Here is an 18881-nt window from a genome sequence, read left to right as displayed (position 1 = left end):
CTGTTTTAGTTCTTCTTTAAAAAGCTCCAAATTACTCTTTTTCTTTTCTTTTTCCCCCTTCTTCAAAGGCTGAAACAATTTGAAGACTTTAATTATGTACACGATTACTATTGTAAAAATTCTATCAATAAAATATTTAAATTGATACTTTGAACATCCATTCTGAAAAAAGGAGTAAGAAAACATACACGTAAAAGTAATACAGTTAAAACTGTATTAAGCTTATATGTTCCTGCATCCGTTTATTGCAAATATACAAATAATTTTATCAAGGCAATATCAAAAACCAACATTAAATCATCAAAAGTCCTTTCCTTCCACCACTCATTCATTATCAATCTACATATAACTCTGATCTCTGTAACCTTTAACTGGTTACAGAAATCAGAAATAGTATGCCATCCAGCAAAATATTTTGAACCAAGGTACATCAATTGGCCTAACTTACAGAATGCATCCAAAATCCAAGACCCATGATTCCCATGGAACTGAAATTTGGTGAATTTTATAAAACATTTTATAACATAAACTTATCATAAAACAGTTTATGACATAATGCTAAAAAAAATTCCTAAAGATTTCCTGTGCTGATATTGGACTCTGCTGTACAGTTTAACATAGAGTATTTTCAAAGCAGATATATGTCTCAATGTATCCCAACTTTTCCAGTGAAGGCAGTACATTAGAAATTCTGCCACTGTTGAAAACATAGAGAAATCTGGTAAAGAAATGTCCTTGAAAGGACAACCCTCTAAAAGGAGGCACAGGTTGTCTAGTATACGACTAAAACTCTCAAGTCTGTAACATTTAAAAAAGGAAAAACAGTGCACATCGTGGGAAAAATATTTTCACATTCTTCAAACAAATTTACTTTAGAACTCCTCCAAAATCTGGAACATATGACTCCCATACAACTGAAAGTTCGCAATTTTTATAGAATATTTTATGACCAAAAATTATAAAAAATATCATTTTATTGCATAATACAAAATGTCCTAAAACATTTCCTGATGCTTGTCAGTGCTTCAACACGTCAACATGGTTACTTTCAAGGCAAACACATCTCTGAATGTTTCACTGAATTTTTAAAAACTTGTCCAGTACATTAAAAGTTCTGCCATTGTTCAAAACTTTCAGGTCTTTAACCTTTAATTGGGTGAAACAATGCATCATAAGGCAACAATTTTTGAACTCAGGTAACTCAAGTGGGCTAACTTAGAATACATCCAAAATCTGGAACTCACGACTCCCATGAAATTAAATATATTGGTTATTTATTTAACTAGGACTAAAAATTAGCTGAATAAAAGGAATGCAGCCCCTAAATTTTGTTTTGGCTAGCAGCCACAACTAGCCAGAATCAGAAATATCCCTTTATTTTTGGTAAAAGGGCAAAATCAGCTGATTCCTACAGAAGCCTTTTTTCAGGAGAACATAGTTTATCCTTATAACAACTAGAATGATTGTATAGACTTTCTATATCTTATTAACAATATTTTTTTTAAAAATTAAAGTCAACAGATATTTAGATTTAAGAGTCTATGGACCATTTCATTGTTAATGTCAAGTCTCTGGTTGGTGCTATAAGAATTTCATATAGAAACCTAATTCGGTGTGATAGTTAAAGTAGCAGGCTAGAAACTGGGGGACCATGAATGCTAGTCCCACCTTAGTCATATCAGCTATGAAATCTTGGGGCAGTCATTCTCTCAGCCCTAGAAATAATGCAATGGTGAGTCACATTTTGCCAAGAAAACTGCAGGGAGTAATCCAGGCCATTGACAAGAGCCAACAGAGCTTCAAAGGCTCTCTGAGTCTGCTTTGTAAAATTTATCTTAAGCAATATGTGACTATATAAATAACCAATATACTTGAACATGGAAGTAGCAACTCTTTCTAAACTTACTGGCTTTTTTGTTTCTATTACCAGAAGGGATGGCGGTCTCTCATTAGAAGATGACTGGGTCTGCTGATTTTTCTGATCTGCAAATCGTGATGAAGGTTTGTAGATTTTTCCTCGTTTTTCATCCGTGTCATGTTCTGCTGAAACAAATATCATAAAAATAATTAAACAGTAACAAACTTTGAAAAAGCCAGTTTAAGTAGCATACAGGTTTGACCATGTTCAAAGCTGCCCTTTAAAAAAACACCTCTGCTCATATCTCAGGTTTAAAAGTCAAACTTTTAAAATTAATCTGTTTAAAGACTGCTGTCAGGAAAAACTGAGATGATGCATTCAGCTATTTTAAAATTAAAATGAAATATAACATTATAACCATCTAGTTACTCATATAAGAGACATTAACATTAACAATCTAACAGCATCTCTTGGGAGAAGGCGGGGCTTAGCAGTGAGAAGACGGAGTTTTAGGCTATTCCTGAAATTCCCCTATTCCGAAGGAATTTGGACGGGTCTTTGTGACCCTAGCTGTCCCGTAGAAGACAGTGAAAGGTGAGGGGAGATCCAGTGACCTCAGAGACGATCGCAAGTCTCTGGGGTGTGTGGAATTAACCCCTCCTGCCAATTCCTCTCTGGATTAGCTGTATGCTAACCGAAACTGCAGGCTGCCCCTAAGAATGGTATGAATGGATTCAACTGGTAAGCTGATTTTATTACTCAAAGAGAGACGGTCCGTACTAAAATTTAAGCTAATTGGAACCAAAGAACAGAAGAATCTAGCGGCGAATTGGTTTTTTTTTTCTTTTAATGGATTTATGGCTGGTGGTCATTCTATTTTTTAAACGCTTTAAGGAACTCTTCAACATCTCCCCTGACTCTTTCTAAGTGGGTTGTAAAACTAACGATCTGACATTTTTATTGCTTGGCTGTGTTAGTCTAAGATCAGATAAGATCGCACAGCTCCCAGCGTGTTTTTTACTTGCTATCTTAGAGTCTGTAACTACAACACAACATGGCGTCGAATTATATTTCCAAGGATTCGTTTCATACACTCTTTTCTGCATTTCGAAAACTGTTTGATTCTTATCAAAGATTTGAAAAAAAATTGGATTATTTGACATTAAAACTTGAAGGAAAAGATGAGAATGCTGAATGTTTGAATGTTCCTGAAATACAAATGGAAAATGTGAGAAATGACGTCTGTTCTATCTCGGAGGAAGGAAGAAATGCTATGCTGGAAAGGGGGAGAGCTAAAGAAACTGCACTTTATGAAACATCATTAGCAAATTCCATAATTCCACCTTCGAGAATTAAAGTCAATTTGAAAAGTTTAATAAGCTTGGGACAAAACTACTACTTCATCAGAGACATTCTGAGCAAAAAGGTGCGAAGATATTCCTGTTTGGACTTGCTTATAAAAACATTTGGTAAATCTATTCGAAGAATGGCAATAGGGCTGAGAAGGTTTTGTTATTGGAGAGACATAGGCTGACAGATGGAAGAATACAATTTAAAATTAGCTAAATCTAATTACTCTTATTTGTAATAGATATAGCTGAATAATAACTGATATTGATAGTAATGTATATAATGTGGAGTTGATATTATAAATAATAATTGGATATGAGAAAGGAAGGTTAGAAATACTTTTGGACTATATATAAAGGTTATTAATTACAATAATTACTACTATTAAAAATAAAATAAAATATATACAGTTAAATATTAATTAATATGGGGAAAATGTTATGATATATGATATAACTACATAAAGAAGGGAGAATGATAATAGAATATACTGCATGGAAGATGGACTTTTTGGTATTAAATACTATGGATGCTCAGCTAAAATAGGATATGAGGATTTGATGTTAATAGAGGATTTTACAAACAAGTAAATGAAATGTCAGCATGTGGTTATGGACTAAATCTTTGGCATAGTTAAGGTTGAAGGATGTTTGAATAATTGTAGTTAACTAAAAGTGGAGGTATAATGATGGTAATATGGTAAACATTAGAGTTAAGATTTTTGAATTAATATGAATTAATGGAAGAGATGCACCAAAACATGTTGTAGCCAGCTGATATACATTTTTTTTAAATATATAATATATACCTGTGTTGTTGTCTTTTCTTTGTTTTGTTTTGTTTTTTGTTTTTTCTTCCCTGCCTTGTTTTTTTTGTTCCTTTGTCTTTTTTGTTTTTTCTTTTTGTTGGGGGGGGGTTGGATTTTCTTTTTTCCCACTAGTGTGGGCATGTATTGTTTAAGAGTATTATTATTATTATTATTAATATTTTAAAATAATAATTACAGTCAAATGAAAATGGATATATGACGATGGTGATATGTATGAATATCTGAGTTAAAACACTTGAGTTAACAGGAGTTATGTTCGTTGACTGTGGAGGAGATATACGAAAGTTTATTTGTGACTGACTGATACAATTTCTATAGCATGTAAAAAAGGATGTTGTACTTGTTTTAAATTAAAAATTTTAAAAAAATAAATAAAAAACAACAACAATATAACAGCATCTTAATAAATGCCCATTACTGTAACTATCTGAAATACAAATCTGAAGGCAGCACAAATTAAGTAAAATTTAATATTTTATTCAAAATAATTCTTGGAACCTAATTTCTTTCCTGGATATTGTAATAAGTCTTACCTTTAGTGGCATTAACAATACCTCCTCTGACAAATGTTTTCACTTTATTGCCATCACTTCCTTCAAATGCAGCAAGGAATTCTTCATATATTTCTGCAGCTGCCTTTTCATCCTCCTATAATCACCAAAATGTTACACAAATTAGCAGCATTAATGAAGACATCAGCAACATCCAGCTTACTACCCATAACTTATACCAGACATCTGCAGGAACCTACTAGCAACACAAAATTTTCAAATAATACAAGAAGCTGCATGGAAAAGAGCACTTTTATCAAATATATTTCTAAGACTTCAACTAATTTTCAAATGATGCCCCTAAGGAGGGTGCTCGCCTTGAACATTTTTCCTTTGAATGTAAATAAAAGAAGCCTTTGTGACTTTTAAAAGAGTTTAATGAAAAAAATATGCCATTAAGGCTTGAATTTATTTGAGTTTAACATTTAAACAATATTTAATAATCAACATGCTTATTTCTTCTAATTAAATACTTTATTTCAACTACCTACAAATATGAATATGGCATGTATCATTTGCTATATTTAAATCAAAACAAACTTGGTTCCCAGGAAATTTGTTCCAATTCAAGGTTTTTCGTAACGACTACATCAGTGGTAGATTTCAAAAAAATTTAAAACCTATTCTGTAGGTGTCTCCTATTTTGTGGGCATGGCTTGGCGGTCATGTGACTGGGTGGGAGTGGCACACTTGTAAAATGTGGTGAAACTCATTTAACAACGCTCTTGCTTAGCAACCAAAATTTTGGGCTCAATTGTAAACATAAGTTCTCTTCCTTTTTCTTTTTTTCTTTCCTTTCTTTCTTGTGTCTCTCTCTCCCTCTTTCTTTCTTTCCTTCCTTTCTCTTCCTTTCTTTCTTCCTTCCTTCCTTTCTTTCTTGTCTCTCTCTCCCCCATTTTCTTTCTTTCTTCCTTTCTTCTTTCTTGTGTCTCTTTCCAACTTTCTTTCACTTTCCTTCTTTCTCTTTCACTATCTTTGTCTCTCTCTTTACCTTCCTTCCTTCCATTCTTTCTCTCTTACTCTTTCTTTTTCTTTCTCTCTCTCGTTTCCCCCCCCCCTCTCTCATACACACACCTTCCAGTTGGTGAAAATGTCTGTTTTTCTAGCTGGGAGGCTGGCAAAGCAGCCTCATTTTCCCTGCCGCCCACAGCTCTCGGAGGAAGAAGACAGGGAAGCGAGCCCCAGGCCTCATCTCTGCCTCTTTCCTCGAGAGCTGGCCTCAAGAACAGCCAGCCTCTCCCACCACTGCGCCCTTCACTCTCGGCAGAAGCTCTGCTGACAGTTGCCTCCGAGAGTTCGTGAGAGACGCGCAAATGGCCCAGAGCTACCCGAGGAGGACGCTGGACACCAGGGGGTGGCAGTGGCGCCCACTGCTGCTGTTGCTGCTGCTCCCAGTAACGCAGGCTTCTCGGAGAGCATTAAGTTGCAGGCGCATCAATTCTAGCAGCTGCGTTTTGCCTTAAAACTTGCTGTCCTGGCAACCCGAAGGGAACATTCTCCCAGCGGCATCTCAGGCAACTTTCTCTCTTGCCATGCAAGGAAACAAAGCCAACTTTATTTATTTGGTTGGTTGATTCCCGGACCATGGAAGGCAATCCAGCAGTGCTTTTTATGCCCGCGGTGACCCATTTCGTCGCTTATGTCTCACCCCGCAGCTTTCACTCACGATTCCGACTGATTTTCTCCCAAGCAGCGGCCACCAGGGAACATCCCCCCTCCAGCCTCCCCCACCCTACTACATTAAGATTCCACACTTCCCACTCCCGCTAGAAGTACGCAGGCCACGCAAGATGATCTGAGGGGAGCCGGGAGGCGCCAAACTGCGCCCAGCTGTCCTTTAGCGTGCTTCAGTGCACTTCTCATAGCAATTTTGGAGGGCCAATACTAAAAAGTACAATATGAGCCACTGTCTCACTCCACTGGGATTGTCCTGTCCCACTTGTGCCAGCAGAGGCAGCATGCTGCAGGTCCCATCAGCCCAATTACTCCGCTGGTTAGGTCCAGGAAGAAGTTGCTCCTGCCCTATGGAACATCTTGCTCCCTGATGTGAGGTTGGCCCCAACTCTCCTATCCTTTTGTAAGGGCTTAAAGACATGCCTCTGCCAATTGGCTTGGAGCCCCAGTGGGGTAACAGCACAGTGCAGGTGGTTGATCAAATAATAACAGATCATACCTCCTCCAACTTCGCCTCCGCTCTCCGCATGAGTCGTTAGGTTTTAATGTCTGGTTTTAATTAATGTTTTAATTGTATAAGGACATATTTTTATGACTGAGTCACCCATCGTAAGATAGGAGGCCAATAAAGTTTATAAATAAATAAAGTAAATAGTGCCTGTGGACAAGGTCCAGTGAAACTGCAGCTCATGTCCTGCCATACTGTATCTTCTATAAGGACTCATGGACTCACCTTATAATACTTCACCTAATAAAATGTGCAGGAAATGCTGATCTCTTTTATGTACAACTGCTGTTATCATAACAGTACAAATACTTTCTATGTGGCCAAATTTTGTTATACTGTATGCAAAATAAGGCAGATTATAACTGCCTACTGATAATTCATCACTAATTGTAGTATATTATTTTGTATGTTTTTTAAAAAATATATTGTTGTTGTTAATGCTTTTATTTGTAATACTGAAATGTGCCCATAATAAAAATTCACTTTCCTCTCAACAAAGGAGAGAAATTTGAAAGCAAAGAACAGAACATTTTCTCAAAGACAATCCATGCTCTTATTAAATTTTCCTTTTCCTTTCTTTGGGGGGAAGAGCTGCATAATAAAGTGTTTTTTATCGATAATTGTCTAGAAAGAAAAACAATAAGTATTTTTTCTATTGCTCTCTGCTAACCTGCCATACATATACTTAGCCAGATAAGATTTCTTTCTAATGGTCAACAAACTCTGAGATTACAAAAGACACTGTAGTTTTTCATAACTTTCTCATAGGAAAATGAGACTGTTGCTAAGCTGACAAAAGGAGAAGACAGCTGAAAATTTAAACAAAGTATTCTGTGAAGAAGGGGAAAGAAATATGGAAGCGTTACAACTAACAGACCAATATAGATCCTGTTAAGACAATGTTTCAGGACACAAGTAGTTTAGCCAAGGAATGCTTGGCAATGGTATTCCAATGAAATCTCCACTGATTTAACTTTGCTTCATAGATTTATTGCCATTTCTTAGCTGTTGATCAGTAAGAAAGGTGGGTGAGCTAATGTGCTCTAATGAAACATTGTTTAAAACCCAATCTTACATTGCTGCATTGATTTAAAAAAATCCCAAGAGATGACATGGCAAATTCCTTGTCATAATTACCTTCTTTTTCAATTCCTCCTGTTCCTTTTTGCTTAATGTTCTCTTGGCACTGCTCATTTTACCAATACTGAACGCCTTAAGTTTGCTTTCTAAGAGTGGCTGAAAGAGAGAAAAATATTACAATACAATTTTACCACATGAAGCAAAATTCTTCTGTTATTCGAACAGGACACACATTGTCAATGTTATTGCAATCATGAAAATGAGCTTTTTTGTAGTCTAATATGAAAACAAAGTTATTTTTTTATCACCACTATAAGTTAAAGTGGTGGCTCTCTGAGGCAGTTGCTAAATGAGCACTACTTCTACACTTCCTTCCCCAGAATGTCTTTGTGTGCCACTAAGCAAACCCGCCTTGCTTCAAAGATAAATGGAAATTCAAATTATTTTGCTTTTATCTTAACAATGTCTCTTGCTGGTTTAAGTAAGATTCAACATTTATTCAAAACACCTCAAATGCACAATCTATTACATGCACATGTACATTCCCACAATAACTGTGGGTATTCGATTGGGCAGACAGAAAGTGACCCAAATGAACCAATGAGCTTCTACGGCTGAAGATGGACTAAAACCTGGCACTTCCAGTCCTGATCTAACAAATTAATACCTTACCCACTTCACCTCATGTGTTCAAACATAAAAGATAGGTACAGTTAGTGGTTTACATAATTAGTTGAGTGCTCTTTGACCTGGTTTGGCTATATAATTTAGAAGTAACTTTGAATTCAGCATAGAGATGGGTGCATAGAAGGCCCAAGTATGCCTTTTTTGACTTGAGGAGGATATAACAATAGCAAATCATTTTTCTAGGACAGCTCCTTTATCATAATGCACACTTAAAGTAGTCTTTCATTGGGACTATACTGTATTCCATACAAAGCTGGCTGTGAAAATGGTATGCAAGACTGAGTTACTACAAATCAAGAAAAATTACTTCTCTAGGTAACCTGACCCAAACTATATAGGATTTTAAAAGTTAGTATATATTCAGGGAAAGCTTAGAGGTCTTCACCAAATGTGAAGTGACACGCTTTTAAAAAAAATTATTTCTCTTGTGTATCTTGGGAGTGACATGAAATTGAAAATATTTAAATTTCCAGCCAGATTATGTAGGTGTGAAAACTACTCTTTTCACACTATTTCCTAGTATATTTGATATTTTACTTAGTTGACCATTGGTTGTAATAATTTTTTCTTTAAATTTTTATGATTAGTTTTAGATAATCACTTTTATTGGTTGCTTTATATTTTTATATTTTTATGAACTATCATAATGTAGTGCAACAATTTTACTTGAACCTCTACAGTTTTTAATGATCAATTGATGCTTTTTATGCATAGCATGCATAGTATGATTGAAGTAATTCAATGTATAGGTTTTAATTAAAAAAAACATGTAATCAAAGTTCCATTATTATTGAACAGAAGCGGTATAGAACTATCTTTCTACATAAACTGATTAATGTAACTGTTTCTAAAATAAAACCACAGAAAAAATGTTAATAGCTTATATGTATATGTCAGTGTAAATCTACCGCAGAAGCAGAATTTCCTTTTAGACTATAAACTTACCGGAGGCTCTGGAGATCCAGTGGACCGTGTTGTCTCTGTAACTCTGGCCTAAAAATGGCAGAAATACGACAATCACCATCAGGAAGCATTTACTATTTTTATATAGGCATAAAGTCTTCATTTTAACCGACCTCCATTATTAATTAAAATTTACAATTTTATAATTATTATTATAATTATGTTAGTACATAATTATTATCCAATTATAATTATTTTGAAATTTCAACTCACATTTCTACAATTCTCCAATTGATATAAAACTTGTACTGTACTGTTAAATAAAGGATTTTATTCTTCTTCTAAGAATATGAAACAACAGCTCAAGGATGATTAATTTGTTATCAGCATAAGGAATTATGAACTGTTTAAGTACTGGGGTCTTTTTCCCAAAAAGGAAGATGATCCTAATAACTGTCCTATGAACTGAAAGTCTTACATTTGCTCAGAATAAAAGAAATCACTTTTAAAAGCAGGTGTGAATGGGCAAGATAAAAGAAAAAAAAACTGAAAGGAGTGCTTCATTTAATTCAATTCATAATACTATATTCATGGTAACATTTAAATAACTTAGCTTTTCCTTCAATTTTTAAAGAAAATTTTCTAAATTGGAATTTAAGAGAGAACTCAGCCTAATATTGTGTGAACTGTAGGATTAAAATACGTTCTTCTTTTATATATATGTTATTGGAATTTTTCACAACAGTAAAATATAAAAAAGAGGATTAAAAAAGGAAACAAATTAAAGAAAAACCATGCAATTATGCCTTTTGCTATTCTATCATCTTAAACTCTTCATCCCTATTGATTCCCAAAAACAACATTTTCTTCTTTGACCAAAAAGTCCATATAAAATTTCCCGCCTTTTGAAAAGTCTTTGTCATTTTTTCCTCTGACCAAAAATGGTTTGCCATTTCTGCACGCTCAGTTGATTTTATAATCCAATCTTCCACCGTAGGCATTTTATTGCTTTTCCAACTTTTGGTATATAATAATCTTGATGCAGTTACTATAAACCTATTTGACAGAACACATTAGGTTCATTACAGTTTGTCTGCAGTTGTTGGCCAAATCCAGATGACAGTTCAGACTAGTTATAAAATCTGCGAGTTGGAAGGGTTCAGAGGCCACTGAGTTCAACTCCGTTATTGCAGGAATGCAAATTAAAGCAACCTAGTCTAGTCTCAGTAAAGGAAGCTGGCTATCAGTAATTACTTTTACTGTCAAAATATTCCTAGGAATGTTTTTCTAACATCCAACTGGAATCTGCTTTCCTATAATCCATTTTTTTGTCCAGTACTCTGAGCAAAAGAGAGTTTTTTTCTCATTTATTCATTCACATAAAGAATGGTGGATTCCCAATGATTCTGGGTTTTTTGCATTATAAAAACTGAAACAATGCATTGGGAGAACAAATGATATGTACCAGAAATATAAAATTTCTAAATAAATATCTTATTTTTAAAATTCTGCTACTTCTTTAATCTGATAGCCATCATTCAAAATTTGGCAGCGTCCTTGCCATCTCCGTTAGTCACAGAGAGTTAATATTTAAAATAAAATCTTCTTGATGTTTCTTCAGGTCTGAAAAAAAATGCTATTGTGCAGTTCATCTATGGACAAAGACATGGCGCTGCAGTCCCAGACTAGAAGCACAATCTAATACAACAGGGGCATTGGAAGTCCATTGTTATATTATAACATATGTAACATCATAATAACTATTCTGTGATGCCACTCAAGGTTTTCTACTAGGTTTTGGTAGTGCCTATCTTCAAAACCAGTGGAGACTTCACAGCATAAAGCTTGCCAGTGGAGACTGTCAGTAATTGTCACATTTGGTTCCTTTGGCTAGATGTCATAATGACATTTTTGTAGCACTTGTGTGGACAACCTCGACGTTTCTTTCCAGTTCCAGTACATCACAGAGCAACTGGCGATGCACATTGTGGACATCCATTCTGATTATAAGTCCCAGCTATTTCATCTGGGCTCTGATAATCAGGGACCCAATGCTATTGAGTTTTTCATGCAATCCAAGACATCTAGGTTGAAGTGACAATTTTGCCAAGGATGGAGTGGAGAGTGTGTATGAGAAATTCCCCTAGTTCTTTAATACAACTTCGATTGAGAGTCATATCCAAGTAAGTAGAAATGGATAACCACAGTTCTGTAAATGTTCAGCTTTGTGGAGATATGGACTTTGTATTTACTGAGCACTCCAGGGTGCAGCCACCCAGATCAACAGAGCCTCATTGATCCTGGAATCAATTTCTTTGTCTAAAAATCACTCAAGATTATGCTTCCAAAGTATTTGAAGTTGTTTAGATTTTAAAGCAATGATTTTTGGTTCTCCAGGGTTAGTATTTGGCATGGGCTGGTAAAGTACTTTAGTCCAGGGGTCCCCAACCTGGGCTGTGCAAGTGATGTATGAGTGCGCTTGCACATTGAATTTCATTTACACAAGCAGTGCAAATAGAGCTGTGCCTGCCTTTCGCACAAATAGAACTACACACACACACATACACACACACACACACCACTTGTGTGGCCCAGGACCATCCCCACTCCGTCCCCACCGCTGATCTGCAAAGCTGGAAACATAAGGAACCGGTGCTTTAGTCTTCAGGCTGATAGTCTAAAGAGCATAGCAGCATCTTAGATTTCTTCAGTGTCAACTGTAGATCACTGTCTTTGTGCTGCCGGCGGGGGGGGGGGCATACAGTATTCAGAAAAGGTTTATTGAATGAATGTATTCAAGAGCAAAACTCAAAGAGAAAGCCATCCAATTGGCACCTGATGGACACTGGATGGAAGCTTCAGAACCTAGGTAGCATGTGACAAATGCAAGCAAATTACAGATTCAACAAGACCGGGGCTATTGATGCATCACCATTGTAAGGAATCTGTCTTGTCTTTCCTTGGTAGACTAACTGAATCAACTCCACAAATTTTCTTGGACATTTCAGGATGATCCAGAGAGTCACACTGGTTCCTTTCCAAGTGAGTGACAAGTCTGTTCAGGAAAATGTCCATTCCTGCAATGGACAATAGTAAGATATCCCTGAAGTTTCTGCAGTCTAATTTTTACAGAGAGCCATAAGGAAAGCATCACATACCGTATATACTCGAGTATAGGCCGACCCGAATATAAGCCGAGGCACCTAATTTTACCACAAAAAACTGGAAAAGTTATTGACTCGAGTATAAGCCTAGGGTGGGAAATGCAGCAGCTACCGGTAAATTTCAAAAATCAAAATAGATACCAATAATGTTTTTGAATATTTATTTCAAAGAAAAACAGTAAACTAGCGGTGTATTCAATGAAATACTTCACTCACCTCATGATGCTGATGTCCCGCTGTGATGATGATGTCCCGTGCAGCCGCGGGAGCGATGTCCCGCCTCCTATGACACACGGCACAGTGATTCCTATCATTGGATCACTGTACCAGAGGAGGTGGGACATCGCTATGTGGCTGCTTGCCATAACAAGGAGGAGGTGGGACATTGTTGCAGAGCGGCAGGAGGGGGAGGAAGGGGAATCGTAAGACAGCCCTGCATTACATTAGAACGTGAGGAGGGGGGATGGTGCGGTGCGCGCTGCGCGGCAAACTGACACAGAGGGAGGAGAAACTCACAGGGGCACTGGGCCATTCACGAGTGTCACCCAGCGGCATGGCCCCGCCCCTTTTTCTCCTCCATTTCGGGCAAATTTTTCACTGACTCGAGTATAAGCCGAGGCGGCTTTTTTCAGCCCAAAAAGTGGGCTGAAAAACTAGGCTTATACTCGAGTATATACAGTAAGTCATCAGGCACGTGTCTTGGAATGCCCGTAAGGTGTTTGGGTCTAGTGCTTTGTAGATCTTAGCGGGAATGGCATTTGGCCCTGTTGCTTTGTACTTATTTATATCCAACCTTTTTTTTCCCAAATAAGGTAGAGGATATATCCAAGACACCTTCATCCTATTTTCCTCACAACAACAATCCTGTGAGATGGGTTGGGCTGAGAGGCAGTGACTGAAACAAATCCACACAGCTGGCTTCCATGGCTAAGGCAGAACTGGAACTCACAATCTCCTGATTTCTAATCACGAGACCAAACTGGCTCAATTTGATTTAATCTGTGAGATAGCTTTTTTGAATTCATCAGTAGAGGGAAGCAGACCTAGGGCATTCACAATCTGCATTAAGATTTCAGAACCAGCTGTGGTTATTCTATTGGGTAGGCTGGAAAAAACTTCACTTCAGTGGTTTTTCAGTCCATCCTGGTCTTTGATGTGCCTTAACCCATCTGATGATAGCACAGGAAGCATATTGTTTTACAAGGTACATAAAAATTGCCTTTATGGTGCTGAAGAACTTCCAGGTTGCATGCATGTCTGCTTAGGAAACTACCTAGTCAACTTTTCTTCCCATCATTTACCTTGCATTTCTCACTGTTCTACCTGTGCTTCGGACTGCAGTTTAAAATTGTCTAGGTTTCAGATAGATAATGGATCATTCTGCCAGTTTGCATTGGCCTTGTTTTGCTTGATTTAACCTGATCTATTAACAACACTCCATATTTCACTAAACAAAGATTAGTGATAAAAGAAGCAGATTTATAGCCCTTTTAAAATTAATCATTTGGCAACAAACCAGCATGAAAACTTTTTGAACTGTTAAAATAATCCAATTGCTGGTAAATCTCTCATTCATGAATCCCAATAGTAATTCACTTGCACTTTAAAAACATAAATGTTAAGCCATAATACTGACTGCAGATAACCAGGCTTTACTTTTAAAAAAGCACTGTCCAGTCTCAAGCAGGAGAGCACTGGGACACCACTTGGGATATTTATGAGACTCCTCAGAAATTTTACATAAAAACCCAGCTTTGAGCCAAATTTGGGGTTTTTACGGAAGTTGCAATTAAAATTTTTGCAGAGTTCTCATGTGCAAAGTAAAAAAGAAAAAGCAATGGAGGTAAGAGTAGCTTCAGCTTTCTGGACTGTACATCAATGGGGAAAAAGTCATGATGAATGGCAGCATAATGCCCCCAAATAGATAAAGCTTTTTAATCTACTGCACTGAATAGTTATGGACAGTCCACTTAACACTTTTTTTTCCTCAAAAAAATTAGATCATAGATTTTGAAATTCTGCTTAATAAATTATCACTAATAATCATGTTATATTGCAAACTCTTAGTACTTATGCTAAGCTCTATAGTAGCTTTCCCCCAAATGATGATGTTTAGTACTGCTTTCTAAAATTCCAAGTCAATAGGGCCACTGGAATAAAAGATGGGAAGGATGGTACATTGCTGTGCAAATACATTATTTGCTACAATAGTAGGGAAAACTGGTATAGTTTATATTTGTTCCCTCAAATTATTAGATAAGCAGAAAAATTTGTAAAATACACAGCCAAGAGCAAATGAAAAAATTAAAGGCAATATTGTTTTATTAATTCATGCTTCAAAAAGTTGCGACATGTGTTGACATGTTTTGATACATTTCCATGGAATTCAATGTTACTGATACTTAATTCTGGAGGGTTTAATTGAGTTTTAAAAAGTTGAATTCAGATTCAGTTACACATGGCAAATTAATACAATATATTTATGTTTTCATCTGTACTAGTGATATAACATGTTGCTTTGTTTCCCTGATCTTGCAGGAAAAATATTCATTAAAAAATTAATATACTTCATCCCAATCAAACGGTTGCCGCATGTGAAAGAAAATATCAGAAGCATAACTATACTAGTGAATTTCACATACGTTTCTAAGTGTGCTATGGCTAAGTAGTAAAGGTTTCTGTGAATATCCTTTCTTTTGCTAGTCATATAGTCATTAGTATTTAAGAATTAAAGACAATCCTTTTTCATCTCAGGTCATAAATCTACCTAATAAGAAACAGTAAGCAAAAACCTTTTTAAAAAAGCTTTAGATACATCACAAGATTAACATCAAAGTCATGCCCTGATGTTTTTCTAATGTTCCAATTATTTATCAATCAACTTCATGTAACTATTCATCTCACGAGAAGTATTTTCGCACTTCTCATTTTTGATTCTACAATTTAGAGAGCCCAAAAATTGAAATTCTGAATGACATAGCGGCTTACCCGGGTCAGAAATAAAAGTTAACTTAGCTGCACTGTTTTTGCCTGCAAATGTGATCATGTGTAACTCCATGGCAAAAAACATAGTTCTAAATATAAAAACACAGGAAATAGGTGGTATAGCAACTACCTTCTATATTAAGGAAAGTATCTCCCCCACCCCTACAATACATGTATAATCACAATTGCACTTTCTTCCTGAACAGGTAGCAAATATACAATACTCTTGTTCTACATGAAGCCTTACAGTAACATGAAGCAGGCTTAATAATAGCACAGCTTAGTTGTTTCATTTAGTATATTTATTTCAGTTAGTAGTATCAAGTGCATTGAAAGATCACTAGCACAGATACATTTTAATAAAAATAACACTGGGGAGCTCAATTTGGACTAAATATCACATGACAGGTTGGATGCTATAAAGAACAAGTCAGAGACTAAGCTTTCCAGGCTGAAGGGAGTAAACAAGTGTGTAACTCTGAAACAGTGAGACATTCTACTTAAGTAGATTCCAAATATTTAAAAGTTTGCTTTTGTAAAAGAATAACAAAAGTTGGGAGAGACCTTAGATGTCTTCTAGTCCAATCCCCTGCTCAAGCAGGAGACCCCATACCATTCCAGACAACTGGCTGTCCAACCTATTCTTAAAACCTCCAGTGATGAAGCATCCACAACTTCTGAAGGCAAATCTGGTTAGTTGTTTTCACTGTTAATGAAATTTCTACTTAGTTCTAGGTTGGTTTCCTCCTTGATTAGTTTCCATCATTTCTTGTCTTGCGTTCTGGTGCTTTGGAAAATAGGTTGAACCCCCCCCCCTCTTCTTTGTGGCAGATTGTCAAATATTGGAACACTGCTATCGTGTCACCACAGTCCTTCTTTTCACTAGGCTACACATGCCCAATTCCCCCAAACGTTTTTCATATGTTTTAGCCTTGAGGCCCCTAATCATCTTTACCATCCATTAAGGTCAGATGGTCCACTAGCTCACAGGTGTCAAACTTGATTGTGTCACATGACGTATTGCAGTGTTTTTTTGCTTAGCTGGTTGGTTTATAAAGCAGTGGCCAAAAGCAGAGACTTCTAAGGGGCAGCACCCCAATTATAGAACTTTCTCCCAAGGAAAATATGCACAGTCCATCCCTCACCCCTTTAGAGGCAACTCCAAATACACTGTTCAGCCAGCCATATGCAAAATAACAACACATTTCATGGTCAAACAGCACTAATTAAATCGCTATTACTATTTTTCTTTCTTAAAATACACACTTTAATATTGTTTTAAGCACTGCTGGCGATGCTTTATGATAGCTCTATTTGAGAGCTTTCTTGTAAACCACCCTGGATTTCTCCAAAGCATTAAATTTCGAATTAGATACTGATTTAATAAATTAGGCAGAAGAAACAAATGTCTAAATGCATCTGAATCCCACAGGTCTTCTGCCTCCTAGGTGCATACTGCAGAGAAAATTCCATTTCTAGCTAGCATAGCCACAGGATGATGGGAGCTGTGGTCCATGACGCCCAGAGGACATTAGTTTGGGTAAGGCTGGATTAAATCGTAAAAGAGCGGATGAGAGGAAGCAGACGCGAGAAACACTTTCCAGATCTCCGGCAAAATAATTAAGGAGGGGGGTGGGGTGGGGTTGACTCGGCCTTTTAATTTCAACTCAAGCAATTCCTTTATCTTCCCATTCAATCCAACGAGTTCTATTATTGGCAGGGTTTTAGGGAGGGGAGGCGGCAAGAATAGGCCACGAAGCCGATCTGCGAGTTTGCTCTCTCTCTCTCTCGCCTGCCTGCCTGCGCACCACCTCCCCGACGCGGCACGCGGCTCCAAGACATCTCCCCACAGAAGCCCTTTGCAGAAAATTTAAATATATTCCTTTCGGGCCTCCCGCTTTTCTCGGACTCGTAACGCGATTAACTCCCCCCTTCCCCCCCCAAACGGCCTCACCTTCCCACTGGCCTTCTGCGAACCGCCTGGCGTCTTGTCCGCCATCTTGCTTCTCTCCCCCGCTCAAACCCGTAGCGGAGGAGAATCGAGCGCCGATCCCGCCGATCGAACAGAGGACGCCAATGGGAAAAAGGTGAGAGAAGGCATGACGAATCGATAGCCTGGCGGGAAGATGCGGCCGATTGGGAAAGCCTGTGCGACAAAGTGAACTCCTCCTCCTCCTCTCTTCTTCCTGCGGGGCGGAAGGCGGAGAGTGCGTCAGGGCGGCCCTTCCTGCGCCGAAGCGCTGGCTTCGTTTTGGTTGCGACGCAGCGGCCGTTGTGGCTTTCTGCGAGCGTTGATTCTCTCTCGCCAAGTTTTGATTCAGCGGTCAACGCTCTAGAAAAATGAAGAGAAACGCAAAATAAACTTGCTTTTCAGAGAAACGGAAAAATTACGCATTAGAAAAGCGACAATTTCCTTTGTTTCTTGTAATCCTCTCTCCAAGATTCAGTATCTTATGCATTCCCAACTCTAATCTTGTGTATTAGATTTTAGGTTCCATAATCCCCAGCCATCTGGAGCAGGGGTCTCCAACCTTAGCAACTTTAGCGCTTGTCGACTTCAATTCAAGCTTTGCTTGAACTCTGGGAGTTGAAGTCCACAAGTGTTAAAGTTGCCAAGGTTGGAGACCTCTGATCTGGAGGGCTCAATACTGGAAAAGGGTGTTGCACACAACCACTGAATAGTATTGAGAACTGTCAAACGCTGCGTATATAATCATTTTCACAGGATAATCTTTCCCTATTGGTAACTTTGAGGGTATATCTCATCACTCATTGGGACTGCAGCTTGGAAGAAGATAGCATCATAGAAGATATACATACACATTTAAAAAAATAACTGAAAATTGCAATCCTGTGGACTTGCCAATTAATCCCGTCACGTTTCAATTTGAAATCTTGCATCCTTTACAGTTTAAAAGGTGTAATTCTTTTACTTCCAACAAATACATAGTGACAGGTTTCTGAAAATATAGACCAAAAAAACCCACATAGTATACAGATGTTTCTATAATGACAGGAGGCAAAAGAGCCAGAATGGTATGATGGTTAAGGCACTGAACTAAGACTCATGCTCAAGTGCATGCTTACCAAAGCCATATATGATTTTTAGGATAGTCATTCTCATATCATGCAAGGTTGTTGCTGGAAACAGAAAGATATGGGACATACACAATTTTGATCACTTGGAGGAAAGGCAGGATACAAATGAAATATATCTTAAGCCAGTAAAACATTACAAAACAGTATGTATACTGTAGTAGTATTTCAACTTCATATAATTTATTTAACAAAA

The 18881-nt window shown here is 37.3% G+C and overlaps 1 protein-coding gene across 4 annotated transcripts in view; it reads right to left on the bottom strand.

The window, feature by feature from the left end:
- Positions 1–17744, bottom strand: part of U2SURP (U2 snRNP associated SURP domain containing) — a 41934-nt gene extending 24190 nt beyond the window's left edge. Inside the window, exons 1-6 of one of the 4 annotated variants that reach the window (XM_032225535.1) lie at positions 17544–17744; positions 9483–9530; positions 7908–8006; positions 4571–4685; positions 1907–2043; positions 2–69 (exon numbers count right to left, since the gene is read on the bottom strand). In XM_032225535.1, coding sequence (XP_032081426.1) covers positions 2–69; positions 1907–2043; positions 4571–4685; positions 7908–8006; positions 9483–9530; positions 17544–17588 — 512 coding nt within the window. In that variant the 5' untranslated portion in view covers positions 17589–17744. The remainder of the gene's footprint in view (position 1; positions 70–1906; positions 2044–4570; positions 4686–7907; positions 8007–9482; positions 9531–17543) is intronic. The other 3 variants (XM_032225536.1, XM_032225537.1, XM_032225538.1) reach the window with 3 other exon arrangements.
- Positions 17745–18881: the final 1137 nt, after the last annotated feature.

This window comes from Thamnophis elegans, chromosome 10 (genome assembly GCF_009769535.1).
Source record: "Thamnophis elegans isolate rThaEle1 chromosome 10, rThaEle1.pri, whole genome shotgun sequence".
Lineage (NCBI taxonomy): Eukaryota > Metazoa > Chordata > Lepidosauria > Squamata > Colubridae > Thamnophis > Thamnophis elegans.
Note: the sequence above shows the minus strand (reverse complement) of the source record. Positions and strands in the feature narration are given on the sequence as shown.